General features: G+C 41.7%; 1 protein-coding gene across 1 annotated transcript in view; it reads right to left on the reverse strand.

The window, feature by feature from the left end:
* Nucleotides 1-1,254: 1,254 nt before the first annotated feature.
* Nucleotides 1,255-19,361, reverse strand: part of LOC117560861 (semaphorin-6A-like) — a 56,960-nt gene continuing 38,853 nt past the window's right edge. The window contains exons 2-4 of the mRNA XM_034237951.1: nt 13,094-13,265; nt 12,161-12,278; nt 1,255-1,370 (exon numbers count right to left, since the gene is read on the reverse strand). Of these exons, the coding sequence (XP_034093842.1) occupies nt 1,328-1,370; nt 12,161-12,278; nt 13,094-13,193 (261 nt within the window). The 5' untranslated portion in view covers nt 13,194-13,265 and the 3' untranslated portion in view covers nt 1,255-1,327. The remainder of the gene's footprint in view (nt 1,371-12,160; nt 12,279-13,093; nt 13,266-19,361) is intronic.

Consider the following 19,361-nt stretch of genomic DNA (forward strand, 5'->3'; position numbering starts at 1 on the left):
AGGAGAAAGCAAACAAGAAAAAAAATACATTACAGAGCTCAATAACCAATCTATACTGTGATCAATAATCATCATCTGAAATTCTCTATCATTGATTTCCCTAATGAGCCACCTGCTCTGGGGTGAACTTTATTCTAAGCCCTGATTGGAGATCAGCTTACCTCCTTGAACTTCTAATTCTCTGTCAGGGTGGAGGAAATACAATACTGACCCTGGATCAGAAGGACAGATCCCGCCTCAGAGCTAATTTCTGTTGATTGATAGGCTGTCTATCCTTGTCCACACACACACACACGTGCACACACACACACACACACACACACACACACACACACACACACACACACACACTGCCTTGGCTTGTAGGTCAGCGCTAGCAGTTACCTGCCAGTTAACTACAAACACCAAACGTAAAATATGTCACTGTCACACACACTTATCATTCAATGCTAAGTTATATATCGTATCCAACCACATATACATAAACAGACACCACACTGCCACTACTCCCCCCCCCCCCGAGTGGCCTGAGGGTCAGCGCTGATCCGATGGTTCAGACCGCTGCCTACCCGCCACTGTTGTACAACATGTTGGTGGGCTCGGCCACTGATTAAAGACCCTCGGTCCGTCAATCAATCTGCCACGTTTCCCATTGGCCTTTCATGTGCAGCCTGCTCTCATTAAGACCCACTCTGCGGGCTTTAACATGAATTAGTGAATGAGGTGGAGGGGATAGCGGGTTGTTGTATACACTAGAATAGCCTTGTTTGAATCCTGTTTGCCTACATTATGTTAAGGGGAATGATGGCAAGTGAGAAGTGGTTGGGAATGGAATGGAGAGGGGTTAGTACATTCAAGGGTCTATGTAAATATGAAGCGCTTTATGAATAATCTGAATATATACAATGCGATCACTTCCTCTCTGCATCCAATCTTGTCTTTCTCGCCCTACTGCAATTAATCTCATCCTGCCCTTTTTTGTCCTTTTACCCTCATGTTGCCCTCCCCTCCTCCCTTCTTCCTTTCAGCTTTTCACGCCCATCAAGTACCTTCCACTGTCCCAATGAGGAGCGTGGATGACGCAAGAGGTTTGTGAGCTGATTGATTGAATAATCTTATTAGCAGGGTCAGAATGGCCAGCCACGGCTCCGGTGAGTGGGTGAGTAAGTCTTCTGGCAGGCACACATACACACCCACCGTGCAAACAAAAACAAAGTGTGGCACTCCAGATCCAGGTTATTAGGGTTACGTTGTCAACCACGACACACTGAGAACAACAAGTCCTCAGAGGCAGAGACGTCTCACTCACCTTGCTGAAAAAGACTCATCACTGTTGGCAAGTGTCTGTGTCCACCGTGTATATGTGATCCCCTGCAATGAGTGAGGTTAGGGCAGGAGAAGGAGGGAGAGAGAGATGAGAAGATAACAGTCAGACAGCAGCAGACAGTCAAAAAATGCAACAAACAATAAAACCCATTTCTCTTCTTCCATGTTTCCCCCTGAAGGCAGCGAACAACGTCAGAAATAGGGGCTTTGTATAAACTTTGTTCAAACTTAAAAAAATGACAATAAACAAAAGGAGGCCAGAGCTATTTGCTCTGTCAGACAGAAACAGTCAACAAAGGTTTAGAGCGCGGTGGCGCAGGCCCCAGGACAAAAGCCTCTTTGTCCCAGAGAAAGGTCTTGAGGGGGGGGTGGGAGGAGGGGGAGGTGGCCAAGTCACTCAGAGCTGTTCAGGTCAATTAAGCCTAGTGTTTGAGCCACAGGAAATCTATACTAACACTCATTATAGCTCAGACAAGAAGACTTGTGTGTGCTGGCCTGGAAACATACAGACTTCTCCCGTATTACAGCATTCTGCCATATAGGCCCCAGCAGGGCATATGGAAGACATAAAGCCCACAGGGGTTAACTACATCTCAGACAAGACGGACCGGCTGGACCCGGCGTGAAGCTACACACCTACTTACCGTGGAGAATTAGGGTGCAGGACAGGGAGAGGGAGGGTGCTGTTGTGGGGCAGAAGGTGTGAGCCGAAAATACATTAAGAAAGGGGGATTTACCTCGTTTGAGAAACAAACGTGACCGTGCCAAATTATGTAACTGCTTTAATTTGTTGGAGATTAGCTGTTGAACGTGTTTTTAATCAAAGTGTGTAACAGTGGCATCGTCAGACTCACAGCTTAATTATGTTCCAGCTCCCCAACCTGCGCCCAGCCAGTCTGCCTGCCTTGCTCGCTCATTAACTAAATCTAATAAAGTCTTTGGAGGAACAGGCATCTTGAAATGAATCCACTTATATCGCTTTCCTGGGGGCCACCGCCATCTCCTCGAAGATAAGACACAGTCTACTGTACATTATCAGCCACAACGCTTACATTGAATAATTAATCTTTGAGAGCAGTGGAAATTAAGAAAACAGAGACGCTTCTCCGTTAAAGCCACAGGCAAAATCTCCGTACAATGTTTGCTTTGTTTTTCGTCAGTACTCCTTCCTTCCATTTCTACACTGACAATTAAGTATGCAACAATTGATGAAGTACACAATGAAATATGCAATTGATATGACTATCTAAAACATATGACCATACATTCAATATTGCAATAAAACTAACCTATTGTCTTAATTTATAAATGGGTGAATATCCATTCCTAATTCCTAATGAGCAGAGCACAGGATTCGGACTCCTTTCAAAAAGCAGTTTTTGCTTTATAATATTTTGCTTTGAAAAAATCTCCTTCTTTAAGAACCGATTAAAATGAAACACTTTTTCATGCAATATTAATCCATGAAAAGAGAAAAGAAAAGGAGGTCACCTTTGGGTCACTGAGGTGCATGCCATGCCCAAATGCCAGATGCTGACTGTGCAGTCTGCATTGACTAAAACACAAGAGATTAAGGCCAAAACCTCAAACGTTGCTGCAAAGTGTTTTTTTATCAAAGCTCTCTGGTACCATTAACATTTCATTTCTCAGGCTCATCGATGTGGATTGCATTTCTGGGGTGCCTGAAGGGCCCCTTTGTGTTTTACAGTTTTTTTCACCTTGCTGCCAGGGTAACAGGATACATATCATGTGCCGATACAGTACATTTGATTATTTAAATTACAGCTGTAATTTGTCAAAAAATGAACCCGATCCCATCCAAGATAAGACAGTGAGGAAGAAACATTTAAATGGAAAGAAAGGTGATGGCAGATAAGGGTGTTTGATGATTTAGTCTTCAGCTATATTTCCTAAAGTTCTCAAACTTGCTAATCGAACTTAGTTTATATCTTATTATAAAAATTCGAACTTTATATTAAAAAGACAAAACTTAATCAAAAGCTATTAAATCAGAGGATTACTTGGCGGATTTAGTGTAATCCCGTGGGTTATTTTACAGCCCGCAATTTTGAAGCAGCTCATGAGCAATCTGTAATTGACTGCGCCATAATTTTCGACAGTAACCTTCCCCTGTCCTGTGCCTCTCCTCTCTTGTCCTCTCCTCTCTTGTGCTGACAGTGACCTCGAGGGTTGAGGGCTTCCAGCCGCACGCTTTTTGGTTCCAGCTGAGATTAGAGGGAGCCAAGCGATGAGGCGTCCCTCAAACATCCTGACTAGAGATGGAGAAGGACAATGGAGCGGCTGTGTCTGTGTCAACACCAGCTCTCTAAACACACACATGTGCAAGGAGACCCCCCCCCCCCTCCTTTAACTCCAACATGCTCACACAAACACACACATGGACCCTTTCCCCTCTTCACCACCGCACCTGAACTCATATTACAGCACTCCCCTCTGGTGTGTGACTCACAGCTATATAACTCTCTTCAAGAGACTACAAAGGTGGTATTGTATGTTGTAGACCATTAACTACAAATCCAATTAAGTTAACGTCATTACAGACCATTTTCAAAAGCAAACCTGACATTTTTAAATTGATTTTCTATCTTCCGTTTATCTATTGACCTATGAAAATCAATTTGCAGAGTTGCTAATCTGTTTGAAATACAAGACGCATCATAGGCAACAATAGATTGACTAAACTTCCTGGCAAAATGACGTTATTGTCGAAGTATATTCTGACATGTGACATCCTTACTGAAAGGCTTTGCATTAAAATAATAATAATAATTGGAGTTAGTTGATATCAACACCAGCGCTGAAACAAACACTAATTTATTAACTGATTAATCTGCTGATGATCGTCTTGATTCATAGTTTAATCAATTGGTCTAAATAATGTTAAAACCCTCAAGATATTCAATCTGCAATCCCCACAGAGAAGCTGCAACAGGATACTTTTTGAAATGTTGGTAAATTTTTTTATTAACAATCAAACTATTAACGTCCAATTGTACCAATATCTTTTAAAGTATCTGCCATTTTCTTGTTATGACTGTTCAAAGCCTGAAACACACAGACAGCCTACTCTCCTAGAGGCCTTAAACCGAGGTCAGATTTCAAGACAGTTCATGCCCACTAAAAATAGTTCAGACTAAACAACTGACCGAGTTCACGCTGCTGTTCTGTTGGAGCAAGACTGTAGCAAAGATCTAAAATACAACCTTAATGCAGTTCAGAGTGAATATGATTATTTGTTTTCTATAGAAAAATCTATTTGCATTACAGATGTGCAAATTAACATTTTACGTGTACATTTTTTATATAGGAATTAAACATATTTGAAGTGTTATGATCATTTGAGATCAGGTGAATTCTCATGTTTGGTTAAAACTCATAACAAAAGTGCAAAACAACTCTTTGTAGTTAAAATACTTGTAAGTTAACTTAGAATTGTCTTCTGTACCATAAGGGTTAATCCATGTATCTATTGCATTAGTTACTGTTACATTTCATTTTGAGTGTTGAGTAATTTCACACTGGGCCAAACACAATTAACAGAACACTAATGTCTTCAGCCTTGAGACAATTCAAACTTCATAATGACTCTCTAGCAGGGTTTTATTGTACCTATGGACGGTAAAACAACCATCTCCGGATTACTTTGATACTGAAAAATACCTAAGGATGTAATGATTCTCAGAAAAGCTAAACTGTGATAAGGATGTTCCTTTCTTTGACTTTTAAGCAGATTTATGGACGTTAATTTGCGAGGGACATTAAATCTCTTCCTCTGCACCCCAACAAATCTCCAGCACTCCCCTGGGGAGACTAACAGTCTCAAAAAACCTCAGACCTCTGCCAACCACTGGACCCAAATTGAATCGGTTTAAATGAGTCTCAGACTCAAATTTGTCTTGTGGAAACAGGTCTGTCCTTGGATACTGTTCACAAGAGACGTCATTTACTGAAATCCAACCAAAGATGTTTTGCTGCAAGCCCTTCTCATTCCCATCTTTGTCTCACCCTCAACTGTAACCCATGAGTCAATCATGCTCTGCACAGCACAGTGCTTTTACACAAAGAATAAGGGTCTACTGTTTTGTGGCTATGCTAGCAAATGTACAAATCCGTATGATAGTTAGATAAACTAAATAACAAAAGCCTTTGACAACCAAGTGCAGAACATTGTGAATCACTTGTCGGGGGCTTTGCATTTCCCGAAATTCACTGAGTAGGACGGAAGGTATGCGAATATCCTCTTAGACAGAAATATGGAGTCACTGTAATAGGATGAATACAGACACAGAAAGAGCTGAATGATCAAGACAAGACAGTTGACCAAGTGAGCATGGGCAAGAGTGTGAGATAGTGTACAGGGGTCTCCGTCGGACATGGAGCCATGCGTAACCATGAGAACACAGGGGCTTTGTGGGGAAGAATGTCGTTTTCATAACAGCGCATTTCTTCTGGGGTAACTGAGGGCCAGCTGTGTCCATCTGCAGGGCCTTTGTCAAACTATCTAGTACTTCTTTAGCAGTAAAGAGAGGAACCGATTAGCATGCACCCCACACCTTTTGCCACCACCCCTCTTTCCACAAACTAAATGCATGCACGTCCACCCTCCTCTCCACCTCCCACCCTTTTTTCTATCTCATCACCCTCTTCACCCATATTCCTCTCTGTTCATAACTGGATCATCAGTGGTGGAGGAGGGTCCATTGTGCATTGTCTTTGCATCCCCCTGGTTCAAATCCCCTTAACAAAGTGGATGGGAGGGATTGGGGACTCCAGCAGGCACCTCTGGGCTGTGAGGCCAGTTGCTGAGGTTCTGAATGGGCTGAGGGCACGGAGAGGCCCTCGCTGATGTGATGGCATGAAATACAACAAGCCAGAGTTCACTCACCCCCAAGTTGAGGCAGGTTGTTCTTTTCGAAGGTTGAGATTCTCATTATGGTTTTCTACATTCTCTGCACATCCCCTCTTGTGAGTTTGTGCATATGAGTGTATGTTTATGTGTGTGTGTGTGTTTGGGTCAGTGGGGTGAGGGGAATGTTTTGAGCCTGCACACTTAACGCAGTTAGGCAGGCATGAATACTAACTGCATAAAAGATGTGGTTCATTTTACATTTATTGATTGAAATCTATCCAGTAGTCTCAAAATATGCTTCAAATCTTCAGTTTTTTGCAAGAGATCCCAGTAAGTGGATAAGTAATTTTTACTCTGAGGTTAGTAATGTGCTTTCCAATAACTTAATTTGTGCCAATAAATTAATGACGTGCACAACAACTAAGAGCGCATGCCCTTCAGCAATATTCCTAACATTTTAACACATGGTAACGAGATGTGATGGATTACCACCATGTTTTATAATTCACCATACCCTCAATATATCCAAATATCTCGATATTTAGAACAGATTTTAAATTGCCTGACAACTTTTAATTTGCATTGCATTGACATTAGGCTAAACACTGTTCTATGTGCACCTGTTAGCAGCCAGTAATGCGGAAACAATATTTAAAGTATATAGCTGTCTAAAACTAGTTTCCAGGGTATAAATAACGGTAAATAATTAAATCAATGAAATAAACTAGGTTTATTGAAGAGAAAAAGTCTGTATTTGTATAGAGACCTCAATATCAAAACACCACGTCTGGCCTGCCTGTGTTTAAATGTCAAACTAACAGTAATCAGAGCTCCAACAACACGTAACCCACTGTGCTGTTACAATAACTTGATACTAAATTGGAGAACATACATCTAATATTATGTACTACTATTGGCAGGCACTGTGTATTTTAGCTGGATAAACTGATATATGCTCAAATTGACATAATCTTCAGATTAACATTTTGAATGGAAGCTTCTACCAACTTTTAATTCAGGTGATTATGACAGCTGGAGCTACAAACTTTGTTTCAGAGTGTGGACGTGGCTGGATGTCGCTGGTGCTGAGAGGGAGAGGAGGGAACCGTGTAATCCCAGTCATTAGTGGGTTTTAACAGGATTTGGTGCTGCTACAATAATGGAGACTCTAGTGGCCTCCACTGCGAGACCCAAAGAGACCCGACAGGGCAGAGTTGCGCCACAGAGGCCCGACTGTTCCAGAGGACTCGCCCGAGAGAACGTAATCTGGATGTTTGAGCGTGCATGTTTGTGCCTTTGTTTATTGTTTGTATCTCTGTGTGAGTGCTAACGCCAACCTCAAATTTGGGTTTCGTACACTCTAAAACAGCTTCCCTGCCCTCCGTCTCTCACTGCCCCCCCCCCCCACACACATACACACACAGACACTCTCTCTCTCTCTGGTTCCCATGCTTCCCAGCCTCATAGAGGGTGTAAACATAGTGTGGTTGGTGTTACCATGGTGAAAGCCTACTGAGGACCAGGAATGGCGACTATGCCCTGCATGTGGAGAGACCAGTGGCATGCTCGCTATACAGTAACAAATTCTCTCACATGCACACACACGCAAAATTATGCATGGAGTGTCTGTCTTATTCTATTATTGTCTCTTCCCCGCATGTCTTTAAATCCTATTACAAAGACAAAGTCAAGTTTCTGCATTTTTCATCATTTCCACCCATAACTTCGATATTGTTTAACATTAGGTTGCTGCGATCTTGGAACTTAGTGACTTTGATGATAAAGAAGTCAAACAAGATGAAAAATGCAAGCAGTCAAATAATCATTTTTTGAAACCATGAAACATCCATCATAGATTACAAACCTACTTACTTCCTTGCTCACTTTGAAACTGTTGCAATCCTGTAGTGCACATATACTATTCTTTACAACATTTTGGTAGTGTTCACTTTCGACTTCACTTCCATATGAAATTGCTTATAAGCGGACAAAAATGTAAACTTGTTTAATCCTGTCCAATCGTCTGACAACACTCAACACTTTTCCCATCAGACTCATCGGAACTCATCAATAACTTTGATGACTGCAATGTTATGCTAACTGATAGAAATGATCTCTATTACTACATAAATAGACCCACTTTAGTTAAAGAACATGAAATCCCATCTTAACTGTACTTTGCAATGCTATGTATATATTCTGATAAAGGCCACAAGCTGAAACACGTTGATCCCACAATATAGTTTTTCTTTATACTACAAATGCTGCTGAAATGTTGACCTTTTCAGCTGATGGAGTTCTTACAAAAATAAATAAAAACAGTTCTCACAAAGGTAGAAGTCCAGGAACACACACACGGGTTACAACTGGCATCTTTAGGACTGACAGCAATGAGCTTTATATGTTAGAATGAAGATTAGAGTTTGGACAAGTCTGCAAAACAGCTACAGTACATGGCTTGTGGCTTCAATCAAATCTATTGATTAAACACACACACACACAGTTACATGACATGGCCTGCTCTGGCTAGAGCTGTACACCCACACACCCATATTCATGTTCACACCCTTGCACACAGAGATATTTTTTAGTGATCAAAATGATAAATCTCCCACTACACTGTGATGAGTTCTGCTGTACATATTTCAACCTGACCATGAAATATGGACTTCTGGGATAGGAATCCTCCTGTGTCCATCTCTCAGAGCTGCATCAAAAACTGTTTATTGCTTTTACTGAACGTGACTCTGCTGCTAAACACCAAAACATGACAGCAGACACATAAAGCCATGAGCTGGGACATGACGTGTTTTATGTTCATTACCCATACTTTAATATACATCATATCTCAGTTTATCCTGGATAATATACAGCTGATTGCTTGCTACCATAAAAATGTTTGAAACTGCAGCTGCAAATAAGCCAACTTGGTACAAGGTTGAATCACACGTTCATCAACAACTTCACAAACAAAACCCTCTTGCTGTAATTCACATCTATTTTTCTTAGTGTGCAAAGGCCTCTGTAATGAGTGACATAAAGAGGGACTTATTATGCATTCTTCATTTTAAGAGCAGCGATTTGATGAAAGTGAAAGAAATCAACACTATACTCAGTCCAATGCTAAAACTGAACAAACAAGATGTTTTTGAAAGCCTGCATATAGAAAGACAGCTGTCTGGTATCGTATCAGCGTGTACTGCCCCTCTGGATAATGCACCTGATGGACACTGAGTCATGGTAAGGTCCAGAATATAAAGGGACGAAAATAGTCATGAACTGAATTCATAATCACCGTTCAATATATATATGAGTTTGTGGGCTAATGATATTTTATACATATTGGTAAAGCCCTGACCTTATTACCAGAGGCCATTTTCATCAATTACTGCCCACATATAATGGCTGAAAAGGACAGCAAAAAGAGCATCTGATTCCACTCAACCAATGCATTTGATTCAAGGCTCAAACCCGAGGATGAATTATCAATGACTTCATCTGTTGCTGAGTTTCTCTGTTGCTACAGACGTGCCTTATTCCCTCTATGGATTACCACATCTCACAGCTTTAACATCTTCTGATTGTTTTGCCAGCACTAAAACAGGAGCCAAAGAGATTTAATACACTGAGCAGCCATTCAAAAAACAGCCTGAAACAGTGTTGAGCTTTGGACTGCGTTCACAGTGGCCATCTGCAAGCTGCTGCACACCAAGAAGAGTGGCTCCCTGGTCTAGAGGCATGATGGCAAGGCTGTGCGATGCTGGCATCAGAATAAAAAAGTCATTTAACTTGACAACCGTCGTAAAAGCAATTATTGATGTTGCCTAGTTTTTTGCCTGCCGCATTGTTCGTTGTTTCATGACTCGTGACTTGCTGTGTTGACTATTGGCTCACTTTCACATTGATTTCTGAAGTGGTGATAGTCTCCTCTCTTTGCCTTGAACTGTTTGTCATTTAACTTTAACTTGTCTTTATCGATATCCTGTTAGTGACCATGGATATTTGTGCACTGGCCGTCATTTGTGTGTCCATGTTATCGACTCAAACATTCTTCTCTATGTCAGGATCAATGGCGGTCATCCGGCTGGGTCTAATCTGAGGCAGCCATTCCAGTTATTCAGGGGGTCAAATACCTCGGGCCATGTGTCAGAATTCCAGTCTGCTTCAAGAAAGTATGCAAATGTGGGACCAGCGCTCCAGGTGACCTCACACATGCACGCACACACACACACACACACACACACACACACACACACACACACACAACACACACCACACACACACACACACACACACACACACACACACACACACACACACACACACACACACACACACACACACACACACACACACACACACACACACACACACACACATAACTCACTGCAGGCACAGTAACAGGCTGTAGTGCCCAGGCCAACAGGCACACCGACACATGTTATCCCAAAAGTACCACCACATGCACACTTAAAGCCACATATCACACACTAGAAATCACTTTTAAATCCTTGCAACAACTGGTCAGCGTACTCGACTGGGCAATACACACCCTCCTCTTCACTCACACTTCACACACTCACACACAAGGCCAATACACCCTCTGTCTCATTTCCCTCAGGCCCCTGAAACCCCATGTGGAGCAGGTGGGCGACAGGCAGACCAAAGTCTCTGGCGCCTCGATACACACACACACACACAAACACACACACACACACACACTCTCTTTCGGCCTGTTTCCTTTTCCACACACCTCCTCTTAATGACCACAGATATGTTAAATAGCTCTGCCACTTAAAGCAGCCACCTCCTTCAGCCACTTAATTTGATATGCTTGGGAGGAAAACAAAGAGAGACCCCTATTGTGGCTTTTAACAGTATCCAATCAAGCTTGCCACTCAATTAGCCATGAACGGCACAGAACAACCACATAAGGATCCATTTTATTAGGCGAGTTTCACTGCTGCTGGAACATTGAAGGTAAACCTGCCTGTTGAAGCTTTGGACATGAACCTGTGTTTACAGATTGATCACTCTGCATGAGGTGTTATGAACATAACATAATAATGACAAGAGAGAAGATGAAATCAATATTGGTTTGCTCCATGTCTCCAGATGGTGTTATTGAGCTATATTGTCTTTGAAAGATGAGTCACACTAAATTAAAGACATGCAGGTGAAAAACGAAATGATTGATGGACATAAATCAATAAAGGTAGGTGACACCCAAGTGGGTAAAAAGACATCCAGGCAGAGGTACAAACACTTTTTTTAGAATCGATTTACGAGGGCAACCTGGCTGCCAACAAATGAAGAGACAAAATGCCAGTATTATTCCTGTATTATTGTTATCGACAACATAAAATGTACATGTGTCTAAATGCTGTATTTAGAGCATAAATGAGGATTATATCAGGTCGTCTTTTCTTCAACTGTTGTTTTTATCTGTATAAATGTGTGGGTTTGTGTTGGTGTGAGTGTGTACGTCTGCCTAGGGATTTAAAAAAAAACAGGCCACAGGTCTGCAGGGACATAGTACAAGGTAAAAGGGGTTTTGGCAGAAGGCAAGCCCAACATAGAAAACAACAAAGAGGTAATGAAAGAAAAAGTCCAGACTGCAAAGTGCTTTAAAGTCTCAGCATTCTGCTCTGAATTAGTCCCTCATGAGACCAGAACTTTGAAAGAGAACAACACCACAGGGCTCCAAAGTTAAGTATGCTAACCTGACATCTCACAGCACTCAACTATTATCAAGTTAAAACAAGTTAAAACTGGTAACAGTTGATGAAAATCATTCATCATTCAGTAATCCTAATAGTGGCTGGCATTTACACTCCACAAAGAAAAGTACTCAGATGGGTCTTCTTGAATATCTCTATGTGTGAAATAGCAACATAATTTTCTATTTTATCTGTTTTGTATGGATATAGACATACATCTCAACCAATAGTTCTTATCACTTACCTGGCAGCAATGTATAACGTCCTGTTCATGATCATGATCAGCTGGATGTCCAGTTTGTGCCGCTGCGTGTTGTTCCTGCCAGGTTTGTGGCCAACAAACGCTGGATACTGTTTTGTGTCTGAAAGGAGATGACATAAATGAATCTCTGTGTGTGTATCATTTATAAAAGCAGTAATTGTAGTAATAATTACGCATTTTATTTCAAGTTTCTCATTTACTTTAGGTCAAATGTCAACCCATGTGTCTTAGCTGGATGAGAAAACACCACCACAGTTGTTGGCTGAGCTCCTCTAGTGACCATAAATTGTAGACTAAAACTTTGCTGCACTGTACAATGCAATTTTGCTATTGCTAGTGGCTCAGGATGAAAGCGCTTAATTTGAAAAAAACACTCTGATAGAGGAGCAGGTCTATGTGAGGCTGGCTGGCCTCTCTTTCTGCTCTCCTGGCCAGAGGCGTTAGGTCCAAAGAGCAGGACGGGGCAGGATGGAGGGAGACACAAAGATAAACCCAGAGAGGAACAATGGCCGCGTCTTTGTAGCCTGCAACAGCATTTACACTATCACACACAGCATTAGAAGCCCAACAGAAAAATAACGGATTATCCTTTGATGTAGGGTGGGCTCCGTTTCAAATGCTGCTTTAAGTCCTTAATTTTAGTGTGTGACGAGGGCCTATCCTTGGGCGCCAAATTACACTCCATGCCTCCAAAGTGCATTCAGTAAAGAGGGAGGTGGGGGTTGCAGAGGAAGCAAGGGTTGAGAGGGATGAGGCAGAGCAAAAGGATAAAACGAGAGAGAGACACTGAGAAGGGGGATTTGCGAAGGGGAAGACAAAGAGGATAGGGAACAGAGTGCAGGGAGAGAGCGAGGGAGGACTCGTAATGAGAGGAAGGACAGTGTGCAAGAAAGAAAGAAAGATGCATATACTTACAGTTGCCGTGTGAGATGCTAATAGGCTCGCTGTCTTCGGGGAAGCCCGCCCCGGCTAATTGCAGTAGCGTGAAGTAGAGTAACAAGGCCTCTGACCTCATGGTCGCACCAACACTGCTGCTGCTGCTGCTGCTACTCCTGGTGCTCTGCTGGTGCTAAAGATTTACCTCAACCTGCACAAAGAGAGAAAGAAGTGGTTAGAATATGAGGGAGGAGATAGAGAGGGATGAAGGAAATATATGGGGGGATAAAAGACAGGAGGAAAAAACTGAAAAAACTAAGTTTTTCAAACAAATCTGTTTTCACCTGACTGCCTCCTCAATTACTTTTCCTCCGCAGTTTCTGCATTCTTTGTGTGAAACAAAGAAACACAGAAGCATAAGGGGGGAGAGCGAGGAGAGGCAGAAAAAGAAAGTAGTTAATTTCAAGTCCACCTGAATAAGCTGTTTGTGCAATTTGCACAACCCATTTCAATCTGTCAGAGATATATTTATTATATATGCATTTTCGATGACTCAAGTGAGCTGTGTTGCAAGCGAAACAGAATTAATTGGATTATGGTGCTAATATGCGTCATAGATCGATGTCAGAAAGAGAAAATCTCTGTGCCTCTGTCCCTCTCTCTCTCTATCTATATATGTGGCAGTGAAGTGGGTGAGCTCTTGTTGAGATTAGCCTGCTCTAAAGTATTCGCAGTACCTGGAGATGGGGCTGGGTGGTTTGGCAAGTACCTAATTTACCCACTTGTCATTCACCTACAAGGGTATCGATCCCACATCATAACTCCTAGAGCCTGATGACCACCATCACATTGGAGCAGCTAATAAACTCCCTAATTCAACACAGGATTGGTTTAACCTGTTAAGCCCTGAGCCTGTTTTTCAGGTCTCAGGCTCGAAAATGACATTCCCAGAACAAATGACTATATCTTCCCTTCTAAAAGGGTTAAATTAATAATCTTTTTTCTCAAAGCAATGATAAACCTGTGAGTTGGATGTAGAAAAGTCAGAATCAATATAGAATTGTTTTATTTTAAAGTAAATTCAGATTGAACAAAAAAAAACATTACTTATAGTGAAAACCACCCTTGAATGATAGTAGACTAAAAGCTTTAGGAATCCAAACTATAACATATAATAAGTACCCTGTATCAAGATTGATGCAAAACAAGTGACATTTAACCTTTATAGAGAGATTTAGCAAAAAAAGAACCACTTCTGGGGTCATTTGGGTGGATTTACCATATCTCTGGCCCCCCTCGGTCGATTTTGATTAACACCTCTTTTGAACCGTTAAGGTAGGGACACACCAAGCTGACACCAAAGAACTCACACAGACGGACCCGACTGTTGTGTTGCCTCACGTCTCCTGCGTCTTGGCCAACAGTCGCACTGGAACACACCGCAAAGACTTCAGCCGATGGCCAAGTAGCATGTACAAACTTCACATGCGTGAGTGGCAATAACTCTCCTTACCAGCAGGCGGCGGTAGTGTGTATTCGTCATTCAAAAGAGGCAACAACTGGAAGACAGACTGTGTGATACACCGAGAGAAGAATAACAGACTGCGTGATATAAACAAACAACAAATAGCATGTGCGTTCCATTTTCACTCTACAACGAGAAGCTCATGGGGCTTTCCCGAACCTGTGTCGAGAGCTGGAGTTAAATGAAATCTCAGATTTGCCTTCTTAATAGTTTGTTTGGGTCCCTGACTTCCGTTTCGCTTCTCATGCACTGATTCGCTAGCTGAACAGTCAATCAGAGGGATTTATTTGACCGACAGCCTTTGGCCGATTGTATGTCGAATCGGTAGGTTTTCGGCCAAAAAGGTGTCGGCACAGCCGAAAAGATACGACGGTGCGGGACACACCAATCTGAGTAGGGCGACAGGACGCTCATCGTCGGCCTGACATCCATCGACGGTCAAAATCGGCTTGGTGTGTCCGGGGTTTTAGAGCCAATAGAATCGAGAGGGAAGTTCCTAAATCCACCTACACGTTACCATTGAGGAATGAGAGTGATGCGCACGCAGCTTGCCCACCCCGAAAGCTATGTTAAGCTCTGAAAACTGAAAACTAGGTTATAGCCATAAATATGAAGATGGATTATCAGTAATCATTTCAAAGTGACACAGAGACATTGGATTGACCTTCAGCAGCGTTTTTATCGTTTTAATGCCATTGAACAAACAAAAAAAGTAAGACATATTTGCCGTTTTGGCTCCGTAAAGCTACGTGGTGTGTTGTCTGGGTTTGCCTTTGCTGGCCTGAGTTCTGGTCGCTCAGTGATAATACTTATACCTCTAGAATCTGTGGAATCTCAGCTTTAATATGATAACTTGTTTGTGCAGATCCGATAAGTAATAAAGTATTTATACCGTGAGTTCCGTGCTAAGTGCGTTAGCATTTTTTCACTCAGGGCTAATTCAGAGGCCCGGCAGCCCCCACCCGCAGGTTAAGAACCACCTGCATGCTTGTACTTTCCTCTTAGTATCATTTTTCGTTGCACTCATGCCAACATGCCAACAGTTGACTCCCTATTTTCACCCAATAAGCATGATGACTGCCTGTTTCCTGGAAAAAAAACACCAGGAAGATGAAAACGGAATGTCCTCAACAATCTCATTTTCTCATGTAATGTATGTAAACCAGCTGAAGTTAATTGTATAGCAGATGCATTAAATTGTGTTGATGTAATGTCTTTATTGCACAAACCATGGCAACTGAGTTTTTCTCTCCTGCAGTTTGTGGCAACAAATTACACCCATAAATCATCCAAGACAATTATTGCGTCTGTAATCTAATCAAGAATAAAGCATTTAATTTGCATAAAGCCCTTGGTTTCATCCTCAGTTGAAGCTGCAGGGGTGAGATTTTGCAGGGTAGATAGAGTAAGGTGTGCTTCAGGGATGAAGAATTGAATAAAATAGTCGATTTTATGTGATTCAGTCTGATAAAAGTTGTTTATCCCACTCTGTATTTTCATTCGCTATATTGTATGTCCGAAGGGGGGAACTAAGGGGGGGGGGGCTTAAAAAGCAGAATAGCTCTCTCTCACTCTCTCTCTCTTTCTATGCTCCTGTGAATCTCATTCAGGGGAGGAATGAAAACACTATTCACAGGGAGAATCACTTTAACACTGAGGAGAATACCAATACTAAAGCATGGGTACGACCTTGATCTCACAATCCGTTCTCCTCCCTCCTTTCTTACTCAATGGCCTACTCCTCTTATCCTAGCCCTGTTTTTTCTTTACCACACTCTAATTTAATAAAAAGAAAGAATACCAAAATGGATTTCCCCTCACCCTCACCTTTATCATAAAGTGAAGGTTGACAGGGCTACACTTGCGCCGTGTATTCAATTTCTCTACAAATTGTAAAGAAAAAAGCTGTATTTGTCTTCTCTCTTCGCGGTACAGTAAACCTCTGGACTCAAATTAGTTTTTCTCCTGAACCTTGAACCGGAAGTCCTCCAGTAATTGACTGATTGATGACCAGGAAGTGGCATGAGGCAGAGAGGTTAGCCCTCAGGGAGCTTCCACAGTGAATGACGGATGGGAGTTTCAATGAGCAAGAACACAAGATGTGATCTGTACCAGAGCCCAATAAATGGAAATAATTCTGTAATTATATATTTAACATTATGTCACAATGAAATGTGGAGCTATACTAGCTGCCTAATCATGTGACTGTAGATGCTGTAGTATCATTGTAATGAATCTCATGGGATTAATCATAGACATTGATCCATCCAGACATTGATCTTGTATGTTGGCTGCTGAAGGCAAGGCACATCCTCCATCTATATAAATTGTGTGTAATAAAATGCTAGAAGCTGTTAGCCAAACCATCTCACGCTGCCTCCTGTGATACACTAAATACATTTAGCACAAAACGACTTAAATTAAACTCCCAGTAGCTCTTTTGTTACCAGCTGCCACACATGGGTACCAGGAGGGAGCGATACACAGTCTGTCTTTACCGAATTACGCTCTTTTTGTGGGAGAGCAAATTGCTTCCTTGTGTGTGAGTGTAACGGTTTGTGTGTTTTGAATCCTCGTCAAAAATTCTATTTTTGTGCAGCACTATACACACAGACAATCTGAGAACATCCAGAAATGAAGGCTTCAGATCCAGAACATGCGCTCAAACTGCAATAATGATTGACCTACAACCACTGAAACACACTTGCGCAGGTGAAAGTGTGTGTGGAGGTGTCTGCATTTCTTCTCTTGCAAGCTCTCCTCGAAAAGCAACCAAAGAAACGACATAAAGATCACTGTGCCTCCTCCTTGGGCTTTAATAGATAACATTTTAATAACCTTAGCTGCTATTCCCTTACACTTTCTGCACTCTTTCAATGATAGAGTAGCTGCTTTTGTGTATATGTGTGCATTAGTGTGTTTGTGCATGTGTGTTCAGCAGAGAAAGGAGTGTTAATCAAGCCGGTTGCTGGCAGGAGGCCACCAGCAGGTAATAAAAACACAAGGACCTCCCAGAATTTCTCTACATACCCATGCCATCTTTTGAATTACTACAGACATGTGAACTAGCACACATTTAAACTCAAAAACACTCCTCAGTCACTCTGTATCCTTCTGCCCTCAGCTAAGACCATGAAAAAAACCCACAAATAAAATCAAACTATATTAGCAAAATCATACAACGCAAATCAGCTAAATAATCAAAGACACACACAGACTGACACACACTTTCTCTTCCCAGACAGAGCAACCCCATGGGGGCAATTTCCTAAAACGGCATTAGCTTGAACAATAAACACATTATCAGGCCTAATGATGTTATTTTTTGCTGTGGCATCAACATGTTAGCTACGGGTGTGTGGAACTTAAATATACACACAATAACACACATGTATTAGAATAACATGGTCATTCCTGGTGAGCTTCAGGTGAGGAAAAGGAAAGAAACATTCAGTATGGCAGTCTAGTTAATTAAGTGCGCAAACAAACAGAAACACAAATAATTAAGCTTGGTTGGGCAGATTTTCCCAACGTACACACACATTCATAGAACTAGTTAATCTTGAGAAAGTCCCAGCCATTCATTTCCTAAAGGCCCCCACTGTGCAAGCCATCAGAGAGCGCAATGAAGTGAGAGACCGCCATTTAATTACATCAGAGCAGACCTGTTGATGATGGACTTCAGAGCAGCCTACTGAATGTGTCAAATCACTGTGCGGCACCTTATGGCAAACTGGTTGCATTGGCTGCAAAAGATAATTTAAATAGCTTAGTATTGTTTGCAGCATAAAAAGTATGCTTATAAATGGCAATTTAGTCTGGCCTTCACGTTATTGTAGAGCCAGTATTATATGCAACTCTATTTTATACATATGTAAGAATCCCTGCTTTGTGTCTCTTTCAGATAAGGAGTACTTGGCCTGATAAATGTTGAAAATCTTAGATTTAAGAAAATACTCAAAAATAGATAATAAGAGAATAAAAAGAGGAGGAAGTAGTGTGGCGTTGTTACAGAACCACAAAGTCCGAAAATTAGTTGGGGTTGGATAGATGCATTAACAAAAAGATGGACTTTAAAACTGGACACAGCTGTTCTGTTTCAGCCCTAACTAAGTCCTTTATCCATCCTAAACCCTACTACACCTTAAGCATAGTGGTATATAATCAGATAGCAGCTTTGGTAGGCCTGTTAAACGTTGTAGTCGATGGTGGCTTCAGATTAGAATGTATGTGTTATACAAACCACTTGTAGGATTTATTTTGTGTTTTTATTTGTTTGTTTTCCTCACTGCTTGCTGCATGTCCGTCAGTCTGTACTTTAAGTACTTCTGAATAGCTGCCATGTATAAGTGGCTTTACATAGCGCAGCTGTATGGGATAGCTGACCTGTTGGTTAAGGACACAATTTAGGTTGTTGCTGGGTTGCATGCCACATGATTAAAATGTGCATTAGTGGACATTGTGTTTTAAGAGCATGTCTTATTTTGTTTACTGAGAATAACAGAGACCTGTCTTTTTGCACATGGGTTTTTGATTATAATCAAGTCTGGAGGAAGTGTTCAATGTGAAGGTAGTAGCAGACTCTCATAAAGGCTGTCTGACAGCTTTGATACGAGCGCAGCCGGCTTGTGTTTATATTTGGCAGTCTGGGTAATGTCCGCAGATTGGTGCTGAAGGTTTTACAGATGACAGGCATGCCGACAGAGAAGGGTTAGCTTAGTGGCAACACGCTGCTATGTGTTTCTAATTGTGGCCATTCCCACATGTGAAAGAAGCACTGCT

The sequence above is a fragment of the Gymnodraco acuticeps genome, unplaced genomic scaffold (assembly GCF_902827175.1).
Source record: "Gymnodraco acuticeps unplaced genomic scaffold, fGymAcu1.1, whole genome shotgun sequence".
Classification (NCBI taxonomy): domain Eukaryota; kingdom Metazoa; phylum Chordata; class Actinopteri; order Perciformes; family Bathydraconidae; genus Gymnodraco; species Gymnodraco acuticeps.